The 25,141-nt window shown below is 42.2% G+C and overlaps 1 protein-coding gene across 1 annotated transcript in view; it reads right to left on the reverse strand.

The window, feature by feature from the left end:
* Positions 1 to 943: 943 nt before the first annotated feature.
* ALDH1L1 (aldehyde dehydrogenase 1 family member L1) overlaps positions 944 to 25,141 on the reverse strand; it is a 76,514-nt gene continuing 52,316 nt past the window's right edge. Inside the window, exons 17-23 of the mRNA XM_072598354.1 lie at positions 18,373 to 18,466; positions 16,265 to 16,364; positions 12,483 to 12,581; positions 9,089 to 9,254; positions 8,130 to 8,235; positions 7,146 to 7,345; positions 944 to 4,089 (exon numbers count right to left, since the gene is read on the reverse strand). Of these exons, the coding sequence (XP_072454455.1) occupies positions 4,034 to 4,089; positions 7,146 to 7,345; positions 8,130 to 8,235; positions 9,089 to 9,254; positions 12,483 to 12,581; positions 16,265 to 16,364; positions 18,373 to 18,466 (821 nt within the window). The 3' untranslated portion in view covers positions 944 to 4,033. The remainder of the gene's footprint in view (positions 4,090 to 7,145; positions 7,346 to 8,129; positions 8,236 to 9,088; positions 9,255 to 12,482; positions 12,582 to 16,264; positions 16,365 to 18,372; positions 18,467 to 25,141) is intronic.

The following is a 25,141-nucleotide window of genomic DNA, read 5'->3' on the forward strand; positions in this document are numbered from 1 at the left end:
TTTAACTTCTTCATGTCCTAGAGAGGCATTCAGCTCTTTCATGGCTCACTGGTCAACTTTGGACCAGTTGCATGGATTCAGAAAAGTATGTTAGTAGTGGCTGGATTACTATCTGCCTGTATAAAGTTGGACTTCTAATGGTCCTTTGAGTTCCAAAGATTCTGGCATTGAAAAATTTTAAAATTAAAAAAATATCATTTCCCACTTCATTGAATATATATCTACACATCTATATATTGCATACATATGTGTGTATGCACATATCTATGGTGATTTTGCAGATTGAAAATGTTTTATTTATTGTTGTGGTATTGCCTTTATTTATAATTTTTTTAATATATACATCTACATATATTTTTACATATGTGTATAAGAAACATCCTGATTCTGTTGTTAATTCATTGTGTGACATTGGATAAATTCCTTCAAATCTTTTGACCTCAGTTTCCTGATTTGTACAACAAAGGTGTTGAAATGGTAGATTTGGAATCAGAGAACCTGGGTTCAAAGCATGGTTGTGCCTCCTACTACTAGTGTGACTTTGGGAAAGTGACTTAACCTCTCTGGACCTCATTTTCCTGCATTGTAAAATGAGGAGATTGGACATAATTTCTAAGGCCTTTTCCAACTTTCAGTTTAGACCGTATGATCCTGGAAATAAGGGTCCTTCCATTCAGTGAGTTGGCGCCATAGTGCACAGAGTGCTGGGCTTGGAGTCAGAAAGACTCATTTTCCTGAGTCCAGATCTGGACTCAAACACCTACCAGTTGTGTGACCTTGGGCAAGTCACTTAACCCTGTTTACTTCAGTTTCTTCATCTGTAAAATGAGCTGGAGAAGGAAATGGCAAACTACTCTAGTATCTTTGCCAAGAAAACTCCAAATGGGGTCACAAAAACTCAGACATGACTGAAAAACAATTGAAAACAACACAGTACTTCTAGTTACCATTTTCTGAAGCTGTGTATTTATCAAGGTTAGTTTGGCTTAAAGATTGTTTTGTTAACTTATTCCAAGAAACAGTTTTTGCTTTTGGTAATGTTGGCTAGCTAGTTCCTTTTCCCATTCTAGTTACGTTATCCCTATCCCCACCCCCATTTTAGAACAGTTTTCATTTTTGATAAGGGTTATTTATTTCTAAATCTACAAGTTGGAAAAAATGTTAACATCTTATCTGATTAATCTGTATTTCTCACTGTGTTCTGACCTGTTTAATATGTGTGTGTGTGTGTGTGTGTGTGCATACATGCGCTCTGAAAGAACAATGTTTGAGGATGAAAAGAAACAGGGTTTAAATCCCTACTTTGTCATTTATCAGCTGAGTGATCTTGGGCTTTAGCAACTAACTTCAACAAGTCTTTTCTTTCTAAAAAATGGGAGAGGAAAATTGGATTAGATGACCCATTAGGGTCTTTTTGATTTCTCCCATTCCATGAGTGTCTTTGGGTCATAGGATAGTAGGTTTGGAGTTGAAAGTCAGAGGGCAGCTAATCCAGCCCCCTCATTTTAGAGATGATAAAATTGAGACCCAAAGAATTTAAGTGACTTGTCCAAGGTGGCACAAATAGAAAGTGGAAGAACCAAGAACCAGGTCTTCTGATTCCCAATTTATTCCTCTTTTAATTCCATCATCACTGCCCAATTTTCCCTTCTGTAAAACAAAAGGGGTTAGATTAGATGATGTCCAGGGTCCTTTCAACTCTAAACACCAACAGTTTCATGGGAAAGATCAAGTAGGGTATTCCCAATCATACCTCTTTCTATCTTCCTATGTGTTCATTTAGAATTATGGAACACTGGTTGTTGGCTTAATTCTAGCCTATCTTGATTTGTTTCATTTGATTATGCAAATGTCTAATGATATTGTCTATTATTGTTTTACCTATTTGATTGGACATGTAGGATATAAATTTGCTCAAGAATTTCTTGGGTTGAACTTTGAGATGGGAAAAAATGCTTCCTACCAATCTCAAAAGGCTTTGAGTTTGGACACAGTGGTGAATTACACACACCTCTTATGTAGGATCATTCTAATTCAATTTAAAGATATTCATAAGATGGTTAGTTGCTGGGCGACAATTTTTTTTTTAACTAAAGCAATTCACAAAGACCATTTGGTAAGGCATAGGGAAGTTGTGATTTGCATCAATTAAGAGAGTACCTGCATTGGTCAAAACATGACTCCTTGACATATGGAAGTAACATATACATTGGCTTAAAGAAAGTAGATTATAAATGCCTTGAGGAAAGGAATTATTTTGTTTTTTGTCTTTGGATCCAAAACACATAAGAACTTTTGAATAAATACTTGTTGATTTGAACATGTTATATTAAATTAAATGGAAAAAGTAAAAGTGCCTTGGAGGAGTTGGGAAAAGCCTACCAGAACCTCCTCTTGGCCAGCCCAGGAACATGGCCCCTATACATGGAAGAGGATTGTTTTATGATATGATGAGAGGGATTAAGATCCATGGGCATGATAAGAGAAATGTATAAAAAAGGTGTAAGAGCCATGAGGGTTTGCAACTAGAATCTGAGACACACTCAAAAAAGCAGAAAATGAAAGAGATTAGAGGAGCTGACTTGAAGGGTCTATATATATATGAGACCAATGTGCAAGAAATGAATAGTCTTCTTAGAGAAGGCTGAGAAGATGAGGAATGGGATAGAGAGAGAGAGAACTTCTTCAATCTCGAAAGATGGAATCCTTAGCCTTCTGGACCTGGAAAGGTCATGTAGATATGGTAATGACACCAAAGTACTGCATTTTCATTTCAGGTGGTCATTCTCTTGGGTTTTGCAAGATCTGCCTTTTCATGAAGCTGTCACTGACTCCTTCAATTTACCCTTCTCTTTTCTTCTCTTGATTACCTGAAGCACTTAAATTTTGACCCATACAACCATAAGTACAATTTTGGTTATATACTGTTTTATGCCCTCAAGTTGTTTCTCAAGTGTTAATATTATCTTTCCATCTTGATTATAAGCTCCCTAGAGGCAGAGGCCATATCTTCTCCTTCAGTATTCCCTTCAGTGCTTTCTAATGGTGTTGGGCACATAGTAGATATTCAACAGTGACTTCTTGATTTATTGATTTTTGCAAGGATTTCTAGGGAGGCAGCATGATGTGGTAGAAAAAGAGGTGGTATGGGATCAGAAGATCTGGGTTCGCATTCCAATTGGAATACCTCCCACTGTGTGACCTTTCACTTCCTCAATCGCCTCATCTACAGAAAGGTAAATAACATGGAGGTGGTCATCTAGCATTCCGTGTTCTAAGGTCCCTTCCATCTCTGACATTTTATGTACTGAAAATATATTATTAAACCAATGCTTAATATATGGTTGGAGAAGATCCAGAAGAAGAGGAGGAAGAATGGGATTGTTAAATATGGAAACTATGTCATGTAGAAAGATAGTCCCTCTTCCAGTTCTGGCATTCCATATTCTAGAGTTTCCTCCATCTCTCATTTGCTATTTCTAAGGGCTCTTCTTTCTCCCATATTCTATATTTAAAGGACTCTTCCAGCTCTAACCCTTTCAATTTCAGCACTACAATTTGCTGATTGCTTCTGTGGTGCTATGGGCCTCCATGTGGGTACCAATGGAAAGAACACATTCAATATGTGTTTGACCTTTGTCATTAGTGATGGGTAGTATTAATTGGTTGATCTCTGAAGTCAGAATGCTGTTTTATCATGGGAGGTGCCTAGAAATGGCAGGAAGGGAGATGCTAGTTTCTTTTCCCAATGAAGAGAGAGCCAGGTAGTACTCCAATTTTCCAACAAGTTTCTGGTTTGTCCCCTGAACTTGGGCAGAATTCTGCATGAAAGGTGGGTTGTTTTTTTCTAGTGGAAAGGGAAGATCCAAGACAGGGCAGATATCACATTATGCAGGTGACTAAAAGTCTTAAAAGTCTATCTTTGTCTTCCCCTCCAGGGGACTCATATTGGGAAAGATGGGAGAGCAGGGGAAGGCAGCAGGGTTCGCTCAATGCTGGGTCTGGCTCTTTTTCCTCACTTGGAGCTTCTTTTTCAATATTCAAAAGTGACTGTCTTGACCTTCAGGTATTCATTGAGGGCTGCCTCACCTGCAAGAAACCACACACAAATCAGACACACTTCATAAAGGATTTTCCATAAGTCAGCCATGGGATGATAAATGGAGAACTCGAGGGAACCTTAAAGATCCTCTAATTAAACTCTCATTTTATAGGGCTGAAAAATGAGGTCCAGAAAGAAGATGTCTTACCCAAGGTCCCATAGATAGTTAAGGGGTAGAGCCAGGATTTGAACCCACATCTCTTTGAGTCCACATGAAGAACTCTTCCCAATGACCACATTGCCTCCTAAGTGGCAGGTTCCAATCTGTCACTAATTGACTGACTGTGTGACCTCAGACCAATTCAGCTGGGCAGATGTTTAAGCACTCACCTATAAGGCACCATGCTAAACTCAGGATGTACAAAGGCAAAAAGAACACAATCTATAGTTTCAAGCAATTAGATGACTCTGTTACTCAAACAACTTTCATGGCTTCATATTACCTCTTGGATATAATATAAATGAACTCTCTTCACCTCCCTTCTCTCTCTCTCTCTGTCTCTCTCTCTGTCTCTGTCATCCTCTCTCCTTCTCCTCCCTTCCCTCCCCCATCTCTCTTTCTCCACCTGTCTATCTCTTCCCCTTTCTTGCTCTTTTGCTCTCACTCAGGTGATACCTGACATCTATTGAGCTTTTAAACCCATACAAAGTTAGGCCCCCAACCTATTTCTCTAGCCTCGCTCTACACCTATCCTCTATGATTCGGTCAAGTTGGTCTTCTCACCATTCCTTACTCCTGAGATTCCATTTCCCACCTCTATGCATTTGTACCAGTCATCCCTCCTTACCTCTACCTCATGTGGTCGTCATCATCATCATCATCACTATCACATAAAAAATAGCATTTATAAAGTGCTTTAAAGTTTGAATATTCATTTTACAAATATAATCTCATTTTATCTTCACAACAACCTTGGGAGGTAGGTGCTATTATTATCCTCATTTTACAGATGAGGAAACTGAACTTTTCCTGATTCCCTGACCCCAACTGTTTATGTTCCTTCCCCAAACTACCTTTTATTCAATTCCATAAGATATATTTGCATTTTTTAATTTTGTATTTATGCATATGAATGTATATATTATGTATTTTGATACATCCTTGCTGTCTCCCTGATTTGAATGGAAGCTCCTTGGGAATAGACATGGTTTCCTTCTTTGTGCTTGTACACGCAGTGCCTAGGACAAGGTGGATGCTCAATAAATGCTTGTTAGCTGATTACGTTGTACTAGGGCAGAATAGCAATAGGTACATGACTAAATAAATACAAAGAGTGTGTGTGTTTATGTGTACATGTTTGTGTATGCATGTATGTTTGTGTGTGTATGTGCATGTTTGTGTGTGGGCATGTGTTTTTGTGTTTGTATATGTGTGTATTTGTATGTTTGTGTATGTGTACATGTATGTGCATGTGTGCATGTATGTGTTTGTGTGTGAAAGGAGGGAGAGAGACAGAGAGAGAAAGGGAGGGAAAGAGGGATAGAGGTGGGGAAAAAGACAGCAAGATCAGGGAAGGCGTCACTGAGGAGGCGGTGCCAGAGCTGACCCTTCAAGGAAGGCAAGGCCAGTCTCTTCCCTTCCCTGGCCTCATCTTTCTGTCCCATAGAATAAAGAGACTGGCCTTAAAGGACCTTCAAAGTCTTTCTAGCTGCAACATTCTCTGCTATTGTCCCTGTGCCTCTAAAAACCACCAGACAGGGCAATTTTACTAGGAAATTTTCTTTGCTTCACTGAATAACCATTGGAGAATTGGGGTCTATGGGCCTGATCCTCAGAAAAGTTATAAAAATGGGCAGTTTGGGTTTCCTTCAAAGATAATTCATATTTCCAAATGGTTTACAGTTTAAAGAGCACTTGCCTAACAGTAACCTTGGGACATATTAATCCCATTTTATAGATGAGAAAAATGAGGCCCAAGTGAAATGAAGCTCTCACTTTAGGTCACACAGCCAGTAAAGGTCCGAACAGGGGTTCATCCTCGGCCTCTCTAGCCAAGGCCAGCACTCTTTCACCATATGTTACTTGACCCTGTGACGTCTTCCCTCTGTCCTCCTGCCTTACTGCATGTGTCTCCTCTTCTCTGAGGCAACATGGAAGAGTGAAAAGAATCCTGGACTTGGCACTGGAAGATCTGGGTTCAAATCCTGTGTCTAATATTTACTGGCTTTAAGATCATGGACTAGTCATGTGACCTCTCAGAGCCTCAGTTTATTCATTTCCAAAATGGGCACCATAATACCTCCTCATCTACCTTCATGCCCTGCCCTGCTGTGAAGAATGGATTTAGAAAATCTAAAAGTGATGTATGGGAGCTATTATTGTTATTGTAGGGTAGTTAAGTCGTGCCGTGGATAAAGTTTCAGGCCTTAAAAAGTCAGGAAGACTCATCTTCCTGAGTTCATATCCTTCATCGGACACTGAAACTGTGTGATCCTGGACAAACCACTTTAACCCTGTTTGTCTCAGTTTCCTCATCTGTAAAATGGTCTGGAGAAAGAAAGGGCAAAACCACTCCAGTATTTCTGCCGAAAAAACCCCAAATGGGGGTCGCCAAGAGTCAGACACAACTAAAATGACTGAATAACAACAGTTATTATTGCATAGATAATTCAAGCAAAATGCCAGAGGCCACTGAGGATAAAGGACATACTGGCCTGAACTGTCCAGCTACGGTGTCTACAGGAACATTAATTCAAAAGATACTTAGGCAGCTCTCTGCTTCCAGTTGCCCATGCAGACATGAGCTATGGAAGACTGGAGCACTCTTGGCTAGGGGTTGGCGATCTCTGAAAACATCTTAGTGTGACATGGAGCAGAGAAAGGGATGGCATTTGTGTATGTGTGTGTGTGTGTGTGTGTGTGTATGTGTGTGTGTGTGTGCGTGCATGTGTGTGTGTATCTCTGTGTGTGTGTATAGGTTGTTCCAGCTCTCTGTGCTTATAGTTTCTCTTTCTGCCCAGACCCACGAAGCTGCCAAGTGTCCAGGGACTCCAAATTCAGTGCTGTTTCCACCATAATAGAAGTGAAACATCTTGTTATTACCTAAGTCCTTCCCGAATCCAGACTGCTTGAACCCTCCAAATGGGGCTGCCACATCTGTCTTGTTGTAGGTGTTGATGAACACAGTGCCTGCCTGAAGTTTATCACTGACATACAAGGCTTTGTTAATATTCTGGGTGAAGACCCCTGAGGCCAGTCCAAATTCTGTGGCATTGGCTCTCTGTAGCACACCATCAATATCCCTGGGAAGACATAAAAAAAGAAAACCTTGTATTCCTATAGACCTTTATGATTGCAGAGTACTTTCATACTCATTATCTCATCTGATCCTTTCAACAGTCCTATGACAGCAAATGCTATTGCCTCCAAATTAACCAAATAACCAAATTAATTAAGGAATGAAAGAAGGAAAGAAAGGAGGGAGGAAGGAAAGAAGGAAGAAAAGAAGAAGGAGAATGGAACTGGAGAAGAATATAACGAGAATGATTTCTAAAGGGAAAGGAATATTGGGAAATGCTGATATGGAGAATTTCCCTCCTAGTCAAAAGAAAAGAGGAAGTATGGAAGGAAATCTGAATCTGGAGTTGGAAGACCTGGTTCAAATCCTGACTCTATCTTTGTGACCTTGAACAAGAACCTTCAATGACCTTCAGTTCCCTCCTCTGTAAGTGAAAGGGTTGGGCCAGTTCATTTCTAAGACTCCAGCTTGCCTGAAAATGATATCAAGGTCTCTGAAAAAACTGTCAAAGTCTTCCCTTCCAATCCTATATTGGTCTTACCTAGCCCTAAAGTTAGTTACATGAGACTGAGGACCTAGAATGTCAGTGAAGATGTGCCCAGGGGGTGACCTACCTTGGGTGGAGGAAAGATGCTGTGGGAGAGAGCTAGAGAAGGAAGCTTCTATCACCCACCCCGTGGCAGTTTTCTCAAAGCTACACCACGTATTAGGAGAGGTCACTCTCCATCTCCAAATAAAACTGGAAACATGTCTGGAAACTCAAAGAAAACCTCCACAATGATTCATACCCATCAGGGAACGTGGAGATGATCATGACAGGCCCAAAAGACTCTTCCTGGGCCACAAACATGTGATCTTCCACATGGGTGAATATGGTTGGTTCAAAGAAAAACCCTATAGAGAGAAAAGAAAAGTGGTATAATCATTTATTCATTTAGAAAACATTTATTAAGCACCAACTGTAAGGCACTAAAAACAGGAGAGAATTGCTTTCATGACTCAGTACCATCTTATAAAAAAGGTCCAGGGTCCAGGGGATTTCATGGCTGTATTTATACTAGGAATGGTATTGTGGAGAAAGTATATATTGGATTCAGGGGCAAAGGTTCAACCAAGCCTGCGCTTGCTAGTCAGAAGCTGGTGGTCTTGGGAAAGTCATTTACCCTCTTTCTATTTCAGTTCCTTCATGTGTAAAGTAAGGGGGAGGAGAACAAACATTTCAAAAGCACCTACTATGTGCCAAGCACTTTACAAATATTATCTCATTGGATCCTCATGAAAGCCTTGGGAGGTAGGTGCTATTATTATCCCCATGGTACAGCTGAGGAAACTGAGGCAAAGAGGTTATGTGTCTTGCCTATGGCCATATATCTAATAAGTATGTGAGGCCGAATTTGAACTCAGGTTCTCCTGACTCCAGACCCAGCACTCTATCCACTGTGCTACCTCGATGCTGTTAAAGTAGCAGGTAGGTAGTATCATTGATAGAATGTTTGATCTGGAATCAGGAAGCCAAGGTTTGAGCCCCAACCCTTCCAGTAACTAGCTGTGTGACCCTTGGCAAGTTGCATCTCCCTCACGCTGGGTACGGGTGGGAGCTGGACTTCTAATACTATGTTCTAAAGCCCCTACCAGCTCCAACCTCCCTTCATGTGAAAGGTGCAGCTGCGCAGGGAGCCAGGAATTAGCTTCCTTACTGAACTCATTTCAGACAAACAGGACAATGTTGTCTTGTAATTACACTCACCTGGTCGGGGAACCTGTTTTCCTCCACAGACCAGGGTGGCTCCTTCTTTCACACCTTTCTCGCAGTATTCAATCAGCTTTTGTAAGTGGGCCTGGTGATTCTGAGGTCCATGATTAGTGGCCCGGTCCAAGGGATCGCCAATCTTCAGCTTTTTGACTTCGCCCACCTGTTCAAGGTCAGGAACAGCTCAGAACCACATTCATCCTCTCCTTCCTGTGGACTTCCCTCTCTCCATCCATAGCTCCTCTGTTCCTTTCAGTCACATGGGTTTAGGTCATTTTCTGATACCTTTCTCTTTCTCTCTTTCCCTCTCCCTCCCTCCTTCTCTCTCTCTTCCCCCCCAACCTTCCCACTCCATAGTCAATCATTTGCTAAGTCAATGAGGCCACCGGTAGCATAATACAGGTAGAACACCAGAACTGGAGACAGGAAGACCTGAGTTCAAATCCAACCTCAGACACTTATTAACTATTTGACTCTGGGCAAGTTATTTAATCTCTGCCTGCCCCAGTTTCTTTCACTGGAAAATGGGAATAAAAATAGCCAACACCACCCCCCCCCATCTCCCAGGGTGGTTATGAAGACAAAATCAGATATATAAAGCACTTTGAACATTTTGGAATGCCATATAAATGTGAGCTATTATTACGATTAAATCTTATTTTCTACATCTGCAGGATTATATTCATCCCCCTTTCTCATTTTCATTTCCACCAGCCTATTGACTTCAGTCAATTAAGACAGTATCAGAACTGGTCTCCCTGCCTCTGATCTCTCCCCTTTCCAAGCTACTCTATATCCCAAGGCCAGACTAATGTTCCTAAAACAAGACTTCTCTCTGTCCTACTATACTCCATTGCTCTAGAATATTCCTTATGGCCTGCAGTATAAATTCTAGGCTCCTTGGTGTCATATTCCAGGCCTGAACAACGTGACCCTTATCTGCCTAGTTTTCTACTTCCCTATATGTGCTGTTTCCTTCTGGAGGGCAGAAATTGTCTGCTGAGTTTTATTATGAGCCCCTATCATCGTGCCTGGCACACAGTAGGCACTTCATATGCTTCATTCATTCATTCCTTTATATGATCTTCTGCCCTGGCCAGTTTAGACAACTCACCATATGTACATACCACTGGGAACGCTGGTTTTGAATTCAGACTCAGACACTTAGACACTTACTAGCGTTATAACCACAGGCAAGTCTTGGAATCGTAACTTCTATTCTGGGTTTCCTTGTTTGTGAAATGGGGCTAATAGGATTTGTACTGCTTATGTAATAGAGTTGTTGGGGGAAAGCACTTTTGTTAGATGTTTTAAAGGGCTTTTTTTATTACCTGCTAGTTACTGTGGGGATATGCTGTGTGTGTGTGTGTGTGTGTGTGTGTGTGTGTGTGTGTGTCAGAAGGTAACAGTCACCAGGGAAAGTGAAGACATTTATGGTTTCCTTTTCTCACCAACCTTATCTTTTCCTTCTGAGAATGGGGCCTTCTTTCTTAGCTCCTCTTCCTTTGATTGGCTGGCCTCTTGCCCTTTTAAAGTTTGTCCCCAGTGCAGGGCTCACTGCCAAGGCTGGATGGAATCTGCCTCTCATTCTTTAGCCAGAGGATCCCATTGAGCAGAGCTGTGTGGGTCTTGACCTTTTAGGAATCCATCTTTAGCAACTTTTGTATAGGAGGCCCTAGGCTCAGTGGGCACTTTGTTAACCGTAAAGTGTTACAGAAATGCCACTTGTCTTCTGTAACCACAGTCCTGTTCTCACCTGGGCATCTCCTCCTTCCTCCTTATCTCTTTACTTAATTCTGATCCTTCCTTAAAGATGGGATAAATGAGCTACAATCCAATTAACCAAATATTCAGAACCTACTATGTGCCATCCACTGTTACAGGTTCTGGGGATAAAAAGCCAAAAATTAACCAGTTCTTGTCTTCAAGAAGTTTACTGGGTTGGGGATGGGGCTTGAGAGGAGAGACTAAAACACGTGTACAGATAAAGTCTGCACCAAATATATACAACGTGACTTTGTAGGGTGAGAGCGCACCAGTAACTGGAAAGGGTGGTAGGAAAGGTGTCTTGTAGGAGGTGGCATCTCCAAGGAAGTTTGGGGATTTGAAGAGATAGAGAAATGAGGAGGGAGGGCATTCCACGCATGGGAGAAGAAATAAATTAGTAGCAGACCCAGAGGCCAACCCAAATAAGAAAGAGCAGAGATGTCAAATAAGGGAAGTAATGAAGACTGAGGTTTGCCCAGATGTAAGTGGGGTTAGCACAAGGAGGCAGGAGATTTAAGAATAGGGAATGGTGTAAGGAGCTCAACTGGTTTGCCATGGTGCCAAGTGTAGGAAGGGAGGGAAGCAGGGATGGTGGCTTGGGAGAACAGGAAGGAATGGAGAGACTGGAGAGCATGATGAAGCAAGAAAGAGGGAGAGACAGATGGAGGGGAGGTTGTGTGCACTCCGAGAGAAGAACTGGGGGTTTGATAAGGGAAGTGGGACCTTTATGAGTAATAGTGAGATCAAGGGTTTGTGTGTGTGCATACCTGTGTAAGAGGGAAGGAAGGAGAGAGAGAGAGAGAGAGAGAGAGAGAGAGAGAGAGAGAGAGAGAGAGAGAGAGAGGAGAGAGAGAGAAGGTATAGGTCATGAGCTAGGAGGCCAGGTACTCTCAACTCTCTAGGTGATCTCTCCATCCTCTGAGCTTCCCTAGCACTCTCATTTGGGACTTGGCTATACCTTCTGGTATGGCGGCTATTCATAATACAAACGCACATAATAAATGCATGTAAATATATACATATATACACAATACATATAAATTAAGTATATATGAATATATACAAATATACATACATATGTGTATATACATATGCATACATACACACACGTTTGTGAAATGTGTGTGTGTATGGGCGTGTGTGTGTGCGTAGAAAATCTCTTCTACCAGACCATGACAGCCTCAAGGGCAGGGTCAATGTCTAACCTAGGACCTCATACATAAGAGATACTCAAAATTATTGGACAGTGTATTAGTAGTAATAATATTTATTAAGCATCTCCTATGTGCAGATCACCATTTCAGATTTTGGGGGAGATATTTAATTTAGGCATAACATTGTCTTTACCCTCAAGACATCTATCATCCAGCAGGTGGACAATAAGATAACAAAAACAGATGAGTATACTAGACAGTATTACATTAAGTGCATTGGAGAAGTACCTAGGTGTTATGTGAAGTCTGAAAGATAAACACTGTCACCAACTTGTGGAGTTGGTGGGGATAGGGCTGGGAATAAGGGTGGACTTCTTGGAGGAGGTTACCAGGACACAGGCAGGGTCACAAACCAGAGTATCTACTTCCAAACCAGATGTATCTCCTTCGAAGCTGGAGTCAGAACTCACCACTTTCTCTACAAACTGGTCATGAATTGATTCCTCCAGGAAGAGGCGGCCTGCTGCGATGCAGTTTTCACCTTTATTGAAGAAAACGGAGCTCATCCCCTTTGGACAGAAGAGCAGGTATTAGATCTCTGGGCAGATGGGAAGGCATTTCCCCTAGAACTCTATCTGCCTTCCTTCCTCTGCCAAAGCAACGGATCCATTTTTCAGGGTCAATAAACCACCTCATCATTGGGAAGGATTCATAATTGCTATTCTTTTTAAAAACAATTTGATTGATATCTTTTGTTTTTAATCACCTTAAACAGCTAGGTGGTCCAGTGGATACAGTGCTAGGCTTGGAGTCAGGAAGACTCATCTTCCTGAGTTCAAATCTGGTAGCACATACTTGCTAGCTGTGTGACCCTGGACAAGTCACTTAACCCTGTTTGCTTTGGTTTCCCTATCTGTAAAATGAACTGGAGAAGGAAATAGCAAACCACTCCAGTATCTCTTCCAAATGGGATCACAAAGAGTCAGGTATGACTGAAAATGGTTCAATAATAACAATACCCTTGCCCTGACACTTTCTTAAGACCTCCATTCACCATGCTCACGCTCTGTTTCAGCTGAGTCTCATTAGCCAATATCTAGTGGCATTCCTGTCTGTACCATAAGAGACAGGAAACCAACTATAAGTGTCTGACCAAGAATGTATTCCAACCACTGTATAACCCAGAATATTGAACTACCTTAATGAGAAGTCATGGTATGACGGCAGCTGCCCAGGAATCCTAAGGGATGAGGAGTGATGGAGAGCTTGGCAGAGTTCAATGAACCAAGCCTGAGAGCAGCCTTTCTGAGGGGCTATCTCTGGCCGATTCTCTCCTGTGGTCCTAGGATTCTAGACTTAAATCCAGAAGGGACCTTAGTCTCATTTGGTCTGACCCTCTCATTTTACTGATGGAAAAAATGGAACCAGACACATCAAGCAACCTATCCACAGGTAGTAAGTGACAGAGAGATGATTTGAACTCAGATCTGAGGACCTCAAAGTCAGTGCTTTTCCACTCTGACAACTTCAGGAACCAATCAGTTTTCTGTTTTAAAAATATGCTAAAGGTGACCACAAGCTGGTGGTCTACAATCTGGATAAAATCAAGGTTGGTCAATGCCAAGCCTCGCATTAGGTATAGATAGTAGAATGGGAGAAAGCAGGCTGAGGAAAAACAAGGAAACATGGTAGAGTATATTGGGAGAGCTGGGCTTGAGGTCACAAGACCTGAATTCAAGTCCTTAAGGCAGTGTGGTACAGTAGAAAGAGTAGTGGAGTCAGAGCATATAGGTTCAAAGCTCCAGCTCTGCCACTCCTACCTATGACCTTGGGCAAGTTCCTGGGCTACAATTCCTCAATGGCAAAATGAAGGGGTTCAACTAGATCTAAGTTCAACTAGTTCTCAGGCCCTTTTCAGCTCTAAATATATGCTCCTAGGGGCAGCTAGGTGGTGAGTACTTGTCCAGCAGTCAGAAGGAACTAAGCTCAAATTTGGCTTCAGATACTTACTAGCTGTGTGACCCTGGACAAGTCACTTAACCCCAATTGACTCTCTCTGTATGTATATGTGTGTGTGTGTGTGTGTGTGTGTGTATGTGAATTCCTAACTCTGCTGCTTAGTAGCTCTTTGGCCATAGACAAGTAACTTAATTTCTGTGAGTTTCAATTTCCTTATTTGAAATATGGGAATAATGACAATTGTACTACCTACTCCCACAGGGTCATTAGAGAAAAGTATGTAAAGTGTTGTAGTTACAGAAATTATTACAGTGTCCCAAATGTCTTAATGTAGTTTTGAGCTTTCATATTTAAAAGCCCTGCACTGAGACTTTTGGGATATCCTGGATCAATGCCCACTATTATTGCTTTTGGCTCAGTCTCAGGGTCTCCTTTGATCTTGCCCTCGCATGTATTTGCTGCATGAGTCTGGGAAGATGACTTCATATCTCTCAGTGCCCTAAGCAACTGTGTAAGTCTTTAAGTCACAGAGAAAATGCCAACATGCATTGGCTGGAGGAGTTTTCTCACTTGGGAGTTCCCCGTGCCAATGAACTCACAGATCCAATCTCTAGCCTTCTCCCTATTCCAATTTTTATTGTTATCAGTAGAAAGAATACTGGATTTAGTTAACATCCGGAGGGCTGGGATTGTCTGTCTTCACCATTTACTAGATGTTTGACCTTGGGTGTCTCAATTTCTTTGAACCTTAGTTCTCATACAGAAAATGGGGACCAGCACTCATATGTGTCCTCTCAGAGAGCTGTGGTGAGCATCAGATTAGAAAATGGATATTCCAGAGTTACAAAGTTGTAATTGTAGCGCTAGGGAAACGGAACCTCTTATTGTTAATGTAGCCAGACTAAGGCTTACACAGCTTCCTCCTCCTCTTCCCTCAAGCACACGGTGAACAGGATCTCAAGAACCCTGGGAGTTGCCTTCCCCTTTTCCCTCTCCTTTAATGGCTGAGGTGGATAAAAGAAGGCTGGAAAATCTCCCACAGAGGAAAAAGGGACGTAGAAAATAACCGTCTCCAAATAGAAGGGAGCTATGACCCTCTCTTCTCTGCTGAGGCTCCCCTTCAGACCTCTGGGGGCTCTTCCAACCTGAAGATTCTAATTTCTATTACTTTCATTTTCCCAGCAAGGCTCAGGACTGGGGACCTCATTTCCTTTTTGCATTTTGGGAAGGAAGCATTTCTCCATGAAGGAATTGCTAGGCAGGCTGCTTAACATTATTGGAGACAGATGTTGGACAGAGCTTGGCCAATAACTAGAGCAGATGAGAACAGAATGGCCTTGCGAGGAAGGTGCTAACCACATTTCCTCCCACCAGCTTAAACTACCCTCCTATTGTACTCTTATGCAATCAACATAGTAGCCTCTCTGGACTTCAGTTTCCCTATCTGTAAAAAAAGGAGTTGGGCTAGGTTCATCCCTTCTGACATCCCTTCCAGCTATAGAACTAGGACTTCATCATTTGGATTTAAGATCCTTTGACTCAAAATCCAGTGTTCTTCCTACTATGCCATATTGACCTCTGACCCTGAGCTTCTGTGATTCTGTGACCTGTACTGTAATCCTGGTTCTGCCACTAAGGGGCTGAATGACTTAAGGCAAGTTACTTTCTCTCTCTGAACTTGTTTCTCTAAATGTAAAATGAAGGCATTAAACGGGATAATTTATCTTCTGGTTTCCTCATCCTAAAATGAGCATACTAGTAGCACCTACTTCCCAGGGTTGTTGTGAGGATACAGCTTAAAGTGCTACATAAGTAGTACTATTATTATCTATTGCTACTTATATTATTATAATTATTTTTGCTTGGCATTCTGTAAACTTATTGCCAATTCTATAAAATTTGTTATTGTTTTCCAGTTGTGTCTGTCTCTTCATGACCCCATTTGGGGTTTTCTTGACAAAGATAATGGAGTGGTTTGCCATTTCCTTCTGCAGTTCATTTACAGATGAGGAAACTGAGGCAAACAGGTGACTTGCCCAGAGTCACCCACTTAGTAAGTATTTGAGGCCAGATTTGAACTCAGGAAGATGAGTTTCCCTGACTCCAGACCCCACCCACTATCCACTATGCCACCTAGCTTCCTATTTGGTATTTACATACCTTCAGAAGTTGGATTCAATTTGTCTGTTTTCAACCCAGACCCACAGAAACCTGGCCTATTCCATTCCCACCCTGGACTCTGTCTAGGATACCCACACCTACCCCTGTTAGTCCCAGAACACTGAAGGATTACCATTTGGACGGCCTTGCTCAGATCACAGTCTGCAAAGATGATGAGGGGAGATTTTCCTCCCAACTCCAGGGAAACCTTTTTTACGTTACTTAGGGCACAGCTAAAAGAACAAATAGAGAAGAGTTAGTATGGCTGGCCTGGATTCAAGTTCACTGAGAAATCTGGAAGTCTTGCCAGTCAATCTGAGCTGAAGTGAAGAAAGCTGAGTCAGGGTCACCTTGGAAGGTGGATCCTGGCTTGTAGATACAGGACCCTGACACACAGCTGTCTGTACAATCAAAGATCAAAGTGTTACTGCTTTTGGCCATGGCTTATAAAGCAAGGAATGAATAAGAAATTCAAACCACTATAAACACTGAAGGACCACAAAACTGGACTGTTGGAATATAGAGACACCACTGTACTGAATGAACTACTTTCTATCTGTATTTATTCATTCTGTATTTCTGCTGTGTATATTTTTACATGTACTTATTGTTTCCTTCTTGTACACTTCTTGAGAGTGGGGATGGTTTCATTCTTTGTATTTTGGTCCATAGTGCCTAGCACAGTGCTTAATAAATACTGGCTGCTTAACTGACACAGATAATACTTTAGAGCAGTCCTAAAACGAGTCAGCAGATGCACACACCATCAGATCTGAAGTGTCTCAAAGCTCTGTTTTTGGAACTAACCAGTGAATCTAGGGAAGTCTCTTGTAGAGTATCTGGGATTCTATTTGTGACCCGTGGTATTTAATATTTTTGTCAGTAACTTGGATGCCCATCAAATTTGCAGATGACAAGGAGCTTGGTGGAATAGCTAATACACTGAAGGTCAGAGTAAGCATCCCAAAAGATCTCAACCTTATTGGAGAGCTGGGGGGTGGGGGGAGGAGAGATGGGATCATAAAAGCAAATAAAATATCTGGTGGCACAATGTATAGGATGCTGGGAGTCAGGAAGATGCTTAATAGCTATGTGATCCTGGGCAAGTCATTTAACTTCTATTTTTCTTGATTTCCTCAACTGTAAAATGAAGAGTATTGCAGATGCTATATAAATGCTTATTCCTCCCCACCCTCAGCCAATTAGAACAATAGGACAAATTTAATAAGGTGAAACTTACTAGAGATAAAGGGAAATCTTATATTCAGGTTCATAAAATTGAACATGTGAGTGTAAGATGAGGGAGAATTGGCAAGATGTAAAAAGGATCTGGGGAGTTTTAGTGGATAGAGTGGACAGTCTTGGAGTGGGGAAGACCAGAGTCAACGTGCTGCCTTTGGTACATCCGGGCTGTGGTTCTTTCTATGGTTCAGTTGCTGATCTGTGTTTGTGGAGGGAATTTACATGTTCCAACCCCAGTGAAATCACAATTATGAAGGAAAAAAGAAAGCAACCATGTCCAGAGTATCTACATGAGCTGTTATCATGACCATTATCAATATCATGCAAACCTTTCACCTGTAGTCCAGTCCCTTGACTCTGGCCACTGGCATCTTTAATGTCTCAGTCTGTGATTTCCAGGAAAGGATTTCAGTAAAAATAGAGGCAGATATTAAATGCCCGATTGACATACAAGTTGCTGAAGCTTCATGTGTGTGTTTATCTTCTTCCTACAACCATCATTTTGGCTTTAAAATAATTAACATGGTGATTTCTCTTTATGTTGGCAGGGTTTTGTGGTGGATAGAGCCCTTACCTTTGAGTCAGGAAGACCTGGCTTTGAATCCTGCCTAGACATTTAACACCTGTGAGACTGGGCAAATTCCTTAACCTCTCTGGGTGTTGATTACCTCACCTGTAAAATGGGCATGATCACAGCACCTCTGCTTCACTGGATAAAACAAAATAATGTTTGGAGAGTGCTTCGCAAACTTTATAATGCTCTTTATAAATGTAAGCCATTATTATTGTAGCAGACAAAGGCCACAGCATTTGGAGAGTTTCCATGAATAAAAGATGGTAGAATCTGAGATACTTTGAAGATGATTAATGCTCAGGCTTAGGGATGGCCTTGCGTGTAGGTTAAAGAGTTGGCTGCCTAAATAGATTTCAGGAACCAGGAAAGGGAAATCTCTCCCCCATATCCAGCATATTCCCGCACTGCTCCCACAACTTGCTTACCTCTTCATGATGTGTTTTCCAATCTCTGTGGAGCCTGTGAACCCAATTTTCCTCACATCTGGATGATCTGATAACCTCTGCCCAACCAAGGAACCTGTCCAAATGAGGGGCAACAGAGTGTGAAAGCAGGGCTTATGGAGGTCCCTGAGACCCCTAAATGACATAACCCATGGATTGATGAAGACGGGCTTCCTTTGCTGACAACTGAGAAGCTGCCAATACTTGCTTCCTTTAGACCCCTGCCCGACATCTCTTTTTGATCAGCTGGGATGCCAATGGAACTTTGGTGCACAAGGCAGGCCTCCTTAGCCTACCATGCAAAGGGAGGCCATGATCTCCCCACCCCTTTCAGGGGAGTTTTCAACAAGAGAAATGGAAATTCCAGGCCAAGTCCACTCAGCAAGCCAAACTATCGTTCTTGGTGCTCTCTGAGTCTGTAAAGAATTTTCTGCAGACAGGAGAATTACTCTCATAAGGAAAAGGCAGCTTAATATAGGATTTGGAGCTCGAAGGGACAACAGAAGTCATTTCCTCTTCCTAGAGAGGAAGAAACCAAAGCTCAGAAATATTAAATAACTTCCGTATTGTTGCACATGTATTAAGTAGATGAGATCACTGGTCTCCCAATCCCAAATCCAGAGCCTCTCCCACTGTATTACCCTACACACTAACTGCTCCCGCCCCATCATTAGCTAGTTGGTATGTCCTTTGTGGGTTCTGAGGGGATTTACAAACTCCTCCACCTCACAGCCCTCATAAACTGGAATATTCCTTCCTGAATCTTAACTCTGAAAGGGTTTGGACAGAAGTGTCATACACATGGGACCCACAACACTCCTGAATACAGCCTGAACCAGATTAAAATGTAACTGGAGAGAAATGTAACAAGAGAAATATTTAACAAAATAAATAAACATACAGATGTTACATTTTTAACGGATCAGCAGGGATCCTTGTGAACCAATTAGTGGCCTCCTTTTCTACTTGACACTACTGGTCTGGAGGACAATGAAATTGACCTAAGATTAAATCTCCCAAATCCCTGCCACCTGGAGAAATGAGATCTTGGATAGATTTGCCTCAGAGTAGAATGGAAATGCTTGGGAGCCTAGGCTGAGCCATAGACAACCATCGTAAGGAGAGTCAGCAGGCTACCTAAAAGTTTAGGATGGATTCTTAACACATTGTTGAAAATTCCAATGATGGAGGCTTAGAATTTCTTCCAACATGATAATGAAGCAAAGATTCTCAGAGGTCTAAGCAAGAATCCCCCTCTCCCAACAATGCATACAAATGTGTACTTAAAAGGAAGCAGAGGAAACATGATGCATCTATTATGGGCTAAGCACTTTACAAATATCTCATTTGATTCTCACAACAACCCTGGAAGGTTGGTGCTATTATTACCCCTATTTTACAGTTAAGGAAACTGAGGCAGACAGAGTTTAAGTGATTTACCCAGGGTCACACAGCAAGTAAGGGTCTGAGGTTGGGTTATGAATTCAGGTCTTTCTGAATCCAGGACCAGCACTCTCTATCCATAGTACCATCCAGCTGCCTCACAAAATGAGCACAGTGCACCAGATGTGGTATGACTAGGGCAAAACAGCAGGATTATCATTTCCCAATTCCTATTGATACCAGACCTGAGTTCAAATTCTGGCTCTGCCCTAGCCTTAGGCAAGTCACTGAATCTCTTTAGGCTTCAGTTTTCTCTTCTTGAAAATGATATAGTTAAATTAGATGAGCTCTGAGGTCCCCCATCTCTAACATCCTATGCCCCTATGAGCTACACATATGTACGGAAAGAAGGACAATTCTAATGCTCTGTACTCTCAAAGGGACAACTGTAACTCCAACACAATGGAATGGATTCCTTTGTGAGATAGGGAGTTTGTCATCACAGAAACAATCCAAGCAAAGGCAGACTGATCTGGATATCTTGGAAGGAAAGTTAGAATAGAGACCCCCCAAGGTCCTTTCCTATATTGACATTCCAGGATTTTCAATAGCCTCAAGAATAGTGTGAGTATATGGAAATGTTTCATCTCTGCATTGAAGAGGCCACGTGCCTTTTGTCCTTAAAGGAATGGGGTGAATGCAGCCTTCAGTCTGACTCCTATTCCAAGGGGCTGGATTTTCCGAATGAGGCTGAAGGCAGACAGGACACTGGATTTGGAATCAGGGAGCCTGGATTCAAATCCTGATTCTTCAGTTTAATGCCCATGTGATCTTGGGCTAGCTCCCATAAATCTAGGCCCCAGCTTTCTCTATAGAATGAGGGCTTGGGCTAGATGACCCCTTGGAGTCCTTCCACTTCTAAATCTGTGCTGTTAAGAATCTACCTTATGAAAGGTAGTGAGGTGTAGTAAATAGAGGGCTGGCCCTGGAGTCTGGAAGACCTGAGTTCAAATTCTGCCTTTAACATATATCACCTGGGGTCATGAACCCATGAACCTAATGTCTCAATGTACTGGGCAACTTTCTAAGGATATCTATACCATTGGAGGGGGTTTCCCCTTTTGTGAGTTCCCAAATGAATGAAATCCTGGGTCTAGACCAAAACCACAAAATAAAACCCAAATCCACATAAGACACATGAGGCTATTGTAAGTGAACTCAATGCTTCAACACATTGTACACATGGGTGTATTATAAGATTTCCACTGACACCTCCTCTGATGCCTCTTTGTTCTGCGCAGATGACCCTGTGTTCTTGAAGTTGGCTCCTTGTAGAGTGATGGCAGGTTATGCCAACAGGGCACAATTCTTTGGCAGACCCTTCTAATCTGGAAAGAATCTGAGTATGGGTCCAACAATGGACTATTGTCTAAGGTCTTAGATAACCTTGGAGAAGCTTATATCCAGGGGACTAAGTCCCAGGGGGGACTGGTATGGTTGTAAGGAGTATTGCCATGGAAAAAAATCTAATATCTGTTTGTAAAATTTATAGTTTGTATTGTTATAATGGATTAATTCACAAACTTTGAACTGGAGTGGTCCTCAGAGACCACTGGGTCCAACCAAGAACTGAATAAGGGAGTGAGAGAAAACCCCTTCATCTCCTAGAGCAGTCTATTCCAACTTCAAGAGAGTGTTAGTTATTAGCAAACTTTTCATATATTGAGTCTCAAATTCCTCTCTCCCTGAAACTTCCCCCCATCATGCCAAGTATTGCCCTTTGAGGTCAAACAGGTAAAGATCTTGGACCTATGATTTCCATAGTATAAGGAACTCTCAGATGAGGAAATCTCTCTACCAATTGCAGGTTGTCACCTTCTTGTTAGGAGAGTTGCCTAGAGCATTGAGACTTCAAGTGACTCATCCAGGGTCATATAGTCAGTATGGGTCAGAGGCAAGACCAGGTCTTTGTTGACTTCCTACACGATGGCTTCCCTTCTAATCCATCTTCTACATGTTATTGTTCATTTGTTTCAATTGTGTCCAACTCTTGGTGACTCCATTTGGGGTTTTCTTGGGAATGATACTGGAGGGGTTTGCCATTTCCTTCTGCAGCTCATTTTACAGATGAGGGAACTGAGGCAAACAGGATGAAGTGACTTGCCCAGGGACACACAGTAGTAAGTGTCTGAGGCCAGATTTGAACTCAGGAAGATGAGTCTTCCCAGGCCCAGCACTCTATGTCCTATGGTGCCACCTAACTACCCATCTTCTACATGACAATCTCAAATACTTAAAAGACATACATTATGTACCCCCTAAATCTTCTCTTCCTCAGCATTCACATTCCCAGGTCTTGTAACTGATTCTTATATGGTTTCCCTCCTTGGGTTTTAATCCCTCTCAGTTTATCAAGGTCCTTCCCAGAATATGGTACCTCGACCTGAACACAGTAACCCAAACATGGGCAGAGTATAGCAGAACTATACACCTCTCATTCTGGCCACTCTTTATCTCTGAATGCAGACTACTCTAAATGCCCTCCACCACGGTCTATATCACACTCTGATTCACAGAACAAAGTTCTCCTTTATGTGGGGTTTACTTTGAAAATAAACCAGCCATGACAGGCATGGTTTCCCACCTTGGTGACTGGCAGATCAGCCACCATCTCTGCAGAATGAGCAGCCACAGAGGGCAGGTACACTACGTCAGTGACCAAAAGGGCCAGCATTAGTTCAATTTTCTCCTGCTTAGAGGGGAGAGAACAGACGCCAACTCACATGGACTCTGCCAGTGCACACTTAGGCTGGTGGGGAGAAAGGTAAGTTACTCTTTGTGGAGGTAGATATGAAGACATATTGGGTTAGGAGACAAGAAATCTGGGATTAAATCCTAGTTCTGCAACTAACTGTCCATGAGACCCTGGGCAAATGTGTGTGTGTGTGTGTGTGTGTGTGTGTGTGTCTATGTGTGTGTGTGTGTGTGTGTCTATGTGTGTGTGTGTGTGTGTGTGTGTCTGTGTCTGTGTGTCTATGTGTGTGTGTGTCTGTGTGTGTGTGTGTGCGTCTGTGTGTGTGTTGATCTCACCAGTCCCTTCCAGCTCTAATAGTCTCCAACATTACAGATTCTTCCTGTTTGCCCCCTGCCCTCAAGGCAGTATAAGCAGAAGAAGGGGAAAACAGGTTAAATATGAGGGCTGGCCTTACATGTAGGAACACATGGTTTTATTTGTGTGATGCTGTAGAAATACCTGTCTCACTCTCTGAAAATCTACCATCAGAACTCATTTTCTTTGAGTGTCAAAGACTTTTAATCTCAAAGTCCTTTACAGCCTGCTGTGGCAGAAAGAGGACTATACTAGGCTGTTCATAGTCAGGGTTCCAGTCCCCACTACACCATGTAGAATCTGTATGATGTTGGGGAATTCAGTCCCTAAGCTTCAATTTCCTTTTATGGAAAATAAGCGGATCGGTGTAGACAACCTCTAAGGGTCCTCCTTTCAGACCTAACATGTTATGAGACAGAGTGGTTCATATGGAGTGTTCTGTAGGCACAGCACTCCTTGAGGGAGGGGACTCTCTCTATTTCTCTTTCTCTCCTCTCTCATCTTTCTCCTCCTCCTCCTCCTCCTCCTCCTCATCTTCTTCTTCTTCTTCTTCTTCTTCTTCTTCTTCTTCTTCTTCTTCTTCTTCTTCTTCTCCTCTCTCTCTCTCTCTCTCTCTCTCTCTCTCTCTCTCTCTCTCTCTCTCTCTCTCTCATATGCATACACACACACACACATGTTTGTATTTGTATCCACACTGCCTAACATAGGTGCTGGGACACAGTATAGATGCCTATTAATTATTTATTTCATTGGGTCTTTGAGGTTGAATGTTCCCAAGGGCAACAAAATCAGGGATAAGGGGCAAGAGAGATGAAATTCCTTCCTAATATGTTCCTTGAGAGATGAATTAATTCTACATTGACTTTGGAGTCAAAGGTCCTGGGTTCAAATCCTTCCTCTGATACCTGTGTGACCTTGGGCAAGTCACTCAAACATCTTGGCAGTTTCTTCATCTGTAAAATGAGGGGGCTGGAATAAATGGCCCCCAAAGTCCCTTCTGGCTCTAAATACTGTTATTTGTCATTAGGGCATGCTGCCTCCTTAGTCATGTGATTTTTAAGCAACTCAACTTCTCTGAAATTCCCTTTCCTTTTCTGTAAAATGGGATAATACCTGTCCTGTCATAGGGTTGTCTCATCAAAACAAATGAGGTAATGGGTGTGAATGTATTTTGAGAGCAGTACAAATAAGGTAGAGGTATCATCATCATCACCGGTATTGTCATTAGTATTATTAGGTAAGCCAAAGGCAAAACTGGGCAGTGATCCCAGGACTCTTGGATTCCTTTCCCTGAGCAAATGACATTTACCTCCTCGCCTTCAATCCAGCAAATTCCCAGCCAGTGACAGAGTCAGGGGAGGTTGAAATGAAATGTGAGCCAATTCTGCCACCCCAACCCATCTCCTTTCAGCAGAAGTCAGGAGGCAGAGAGAGGTGCTTTTGTGATGTCCTAGTTAGAGTTTCAATTAGCCCTTTGCTGACAGATGTGTTGGCACTGTACCAGGTGGGAAGGAAGGAGTCATTGGAGGAATCACCAGACCAGATCATCTGGGATGTCCCACCTGCCCCCATCCTGCTACTGGCTCCTGGAGAGCTGTTGAGTTAATTAAGGAAGAAAGCGAGCAGCTAGACCATGGCTATATGAAACTCATCGTCTGTGTGTGGAGAGAGAGCTATCACTTGGTCCAAGAAACTTTCAGGGGAGAATGGAATAAATGTAGGGATGGATTCTAGAAAATCAGAGCTGGATAGAACCTTGGGGAATCATCAATTCTAGTTTTATAGAGGAGTAAACTGAGGTTCAGAGAAGGAAACTCACTTGACCATGGTCACTGTAAGCTAGTGGCAAAATCAGGACCAGGACCAGGCAACGTTTCCTGTTTCAGTTATCTCTTCACTACACCTTGCTACCCATCTCAAACTCAGAACTGTGGCTTGTGATTGCTATTTGGGACCTCAGGGATCCAGCCCAGGGGATTCTTTTTTTAAAAAAATGGGTAATGAAGCCCAGAGAGGATAAATGCTTAGCTCATGATCACATGGATAATACATGTTAAAATATGAACTCAAGCCCAGGTCTTCTGACTACAAGTTTAGTATTCTTTCCATTACACCTATCTTTGTACACAGCACATAATACATAGTAGGTGCTTCATAAATGGTCAAAGTATCATAGATTTTGAGTCAGAAAGGACCTCAGAAGTCACTGAGTCAATCCCCTCAATATATAAGTGAGGGCCAAAGTGACTTGTCTACCAT

The sequence above is a fragment of the Notamacropus eugenii genome, chromosome 3, assembly GCF_028372415.1.
Source record: "Notamacropus eugenii isolate mMacEug1 chromosome 3, mMacEug1.pri_v2, whole genome shotgun sequence".
Lineage (NCBI taxonomy): Eukaryota > Metazoa > Chordata > Mammalia > Diprotodontia > Macropodidae > Notamacropus > Notamacropus eugenii.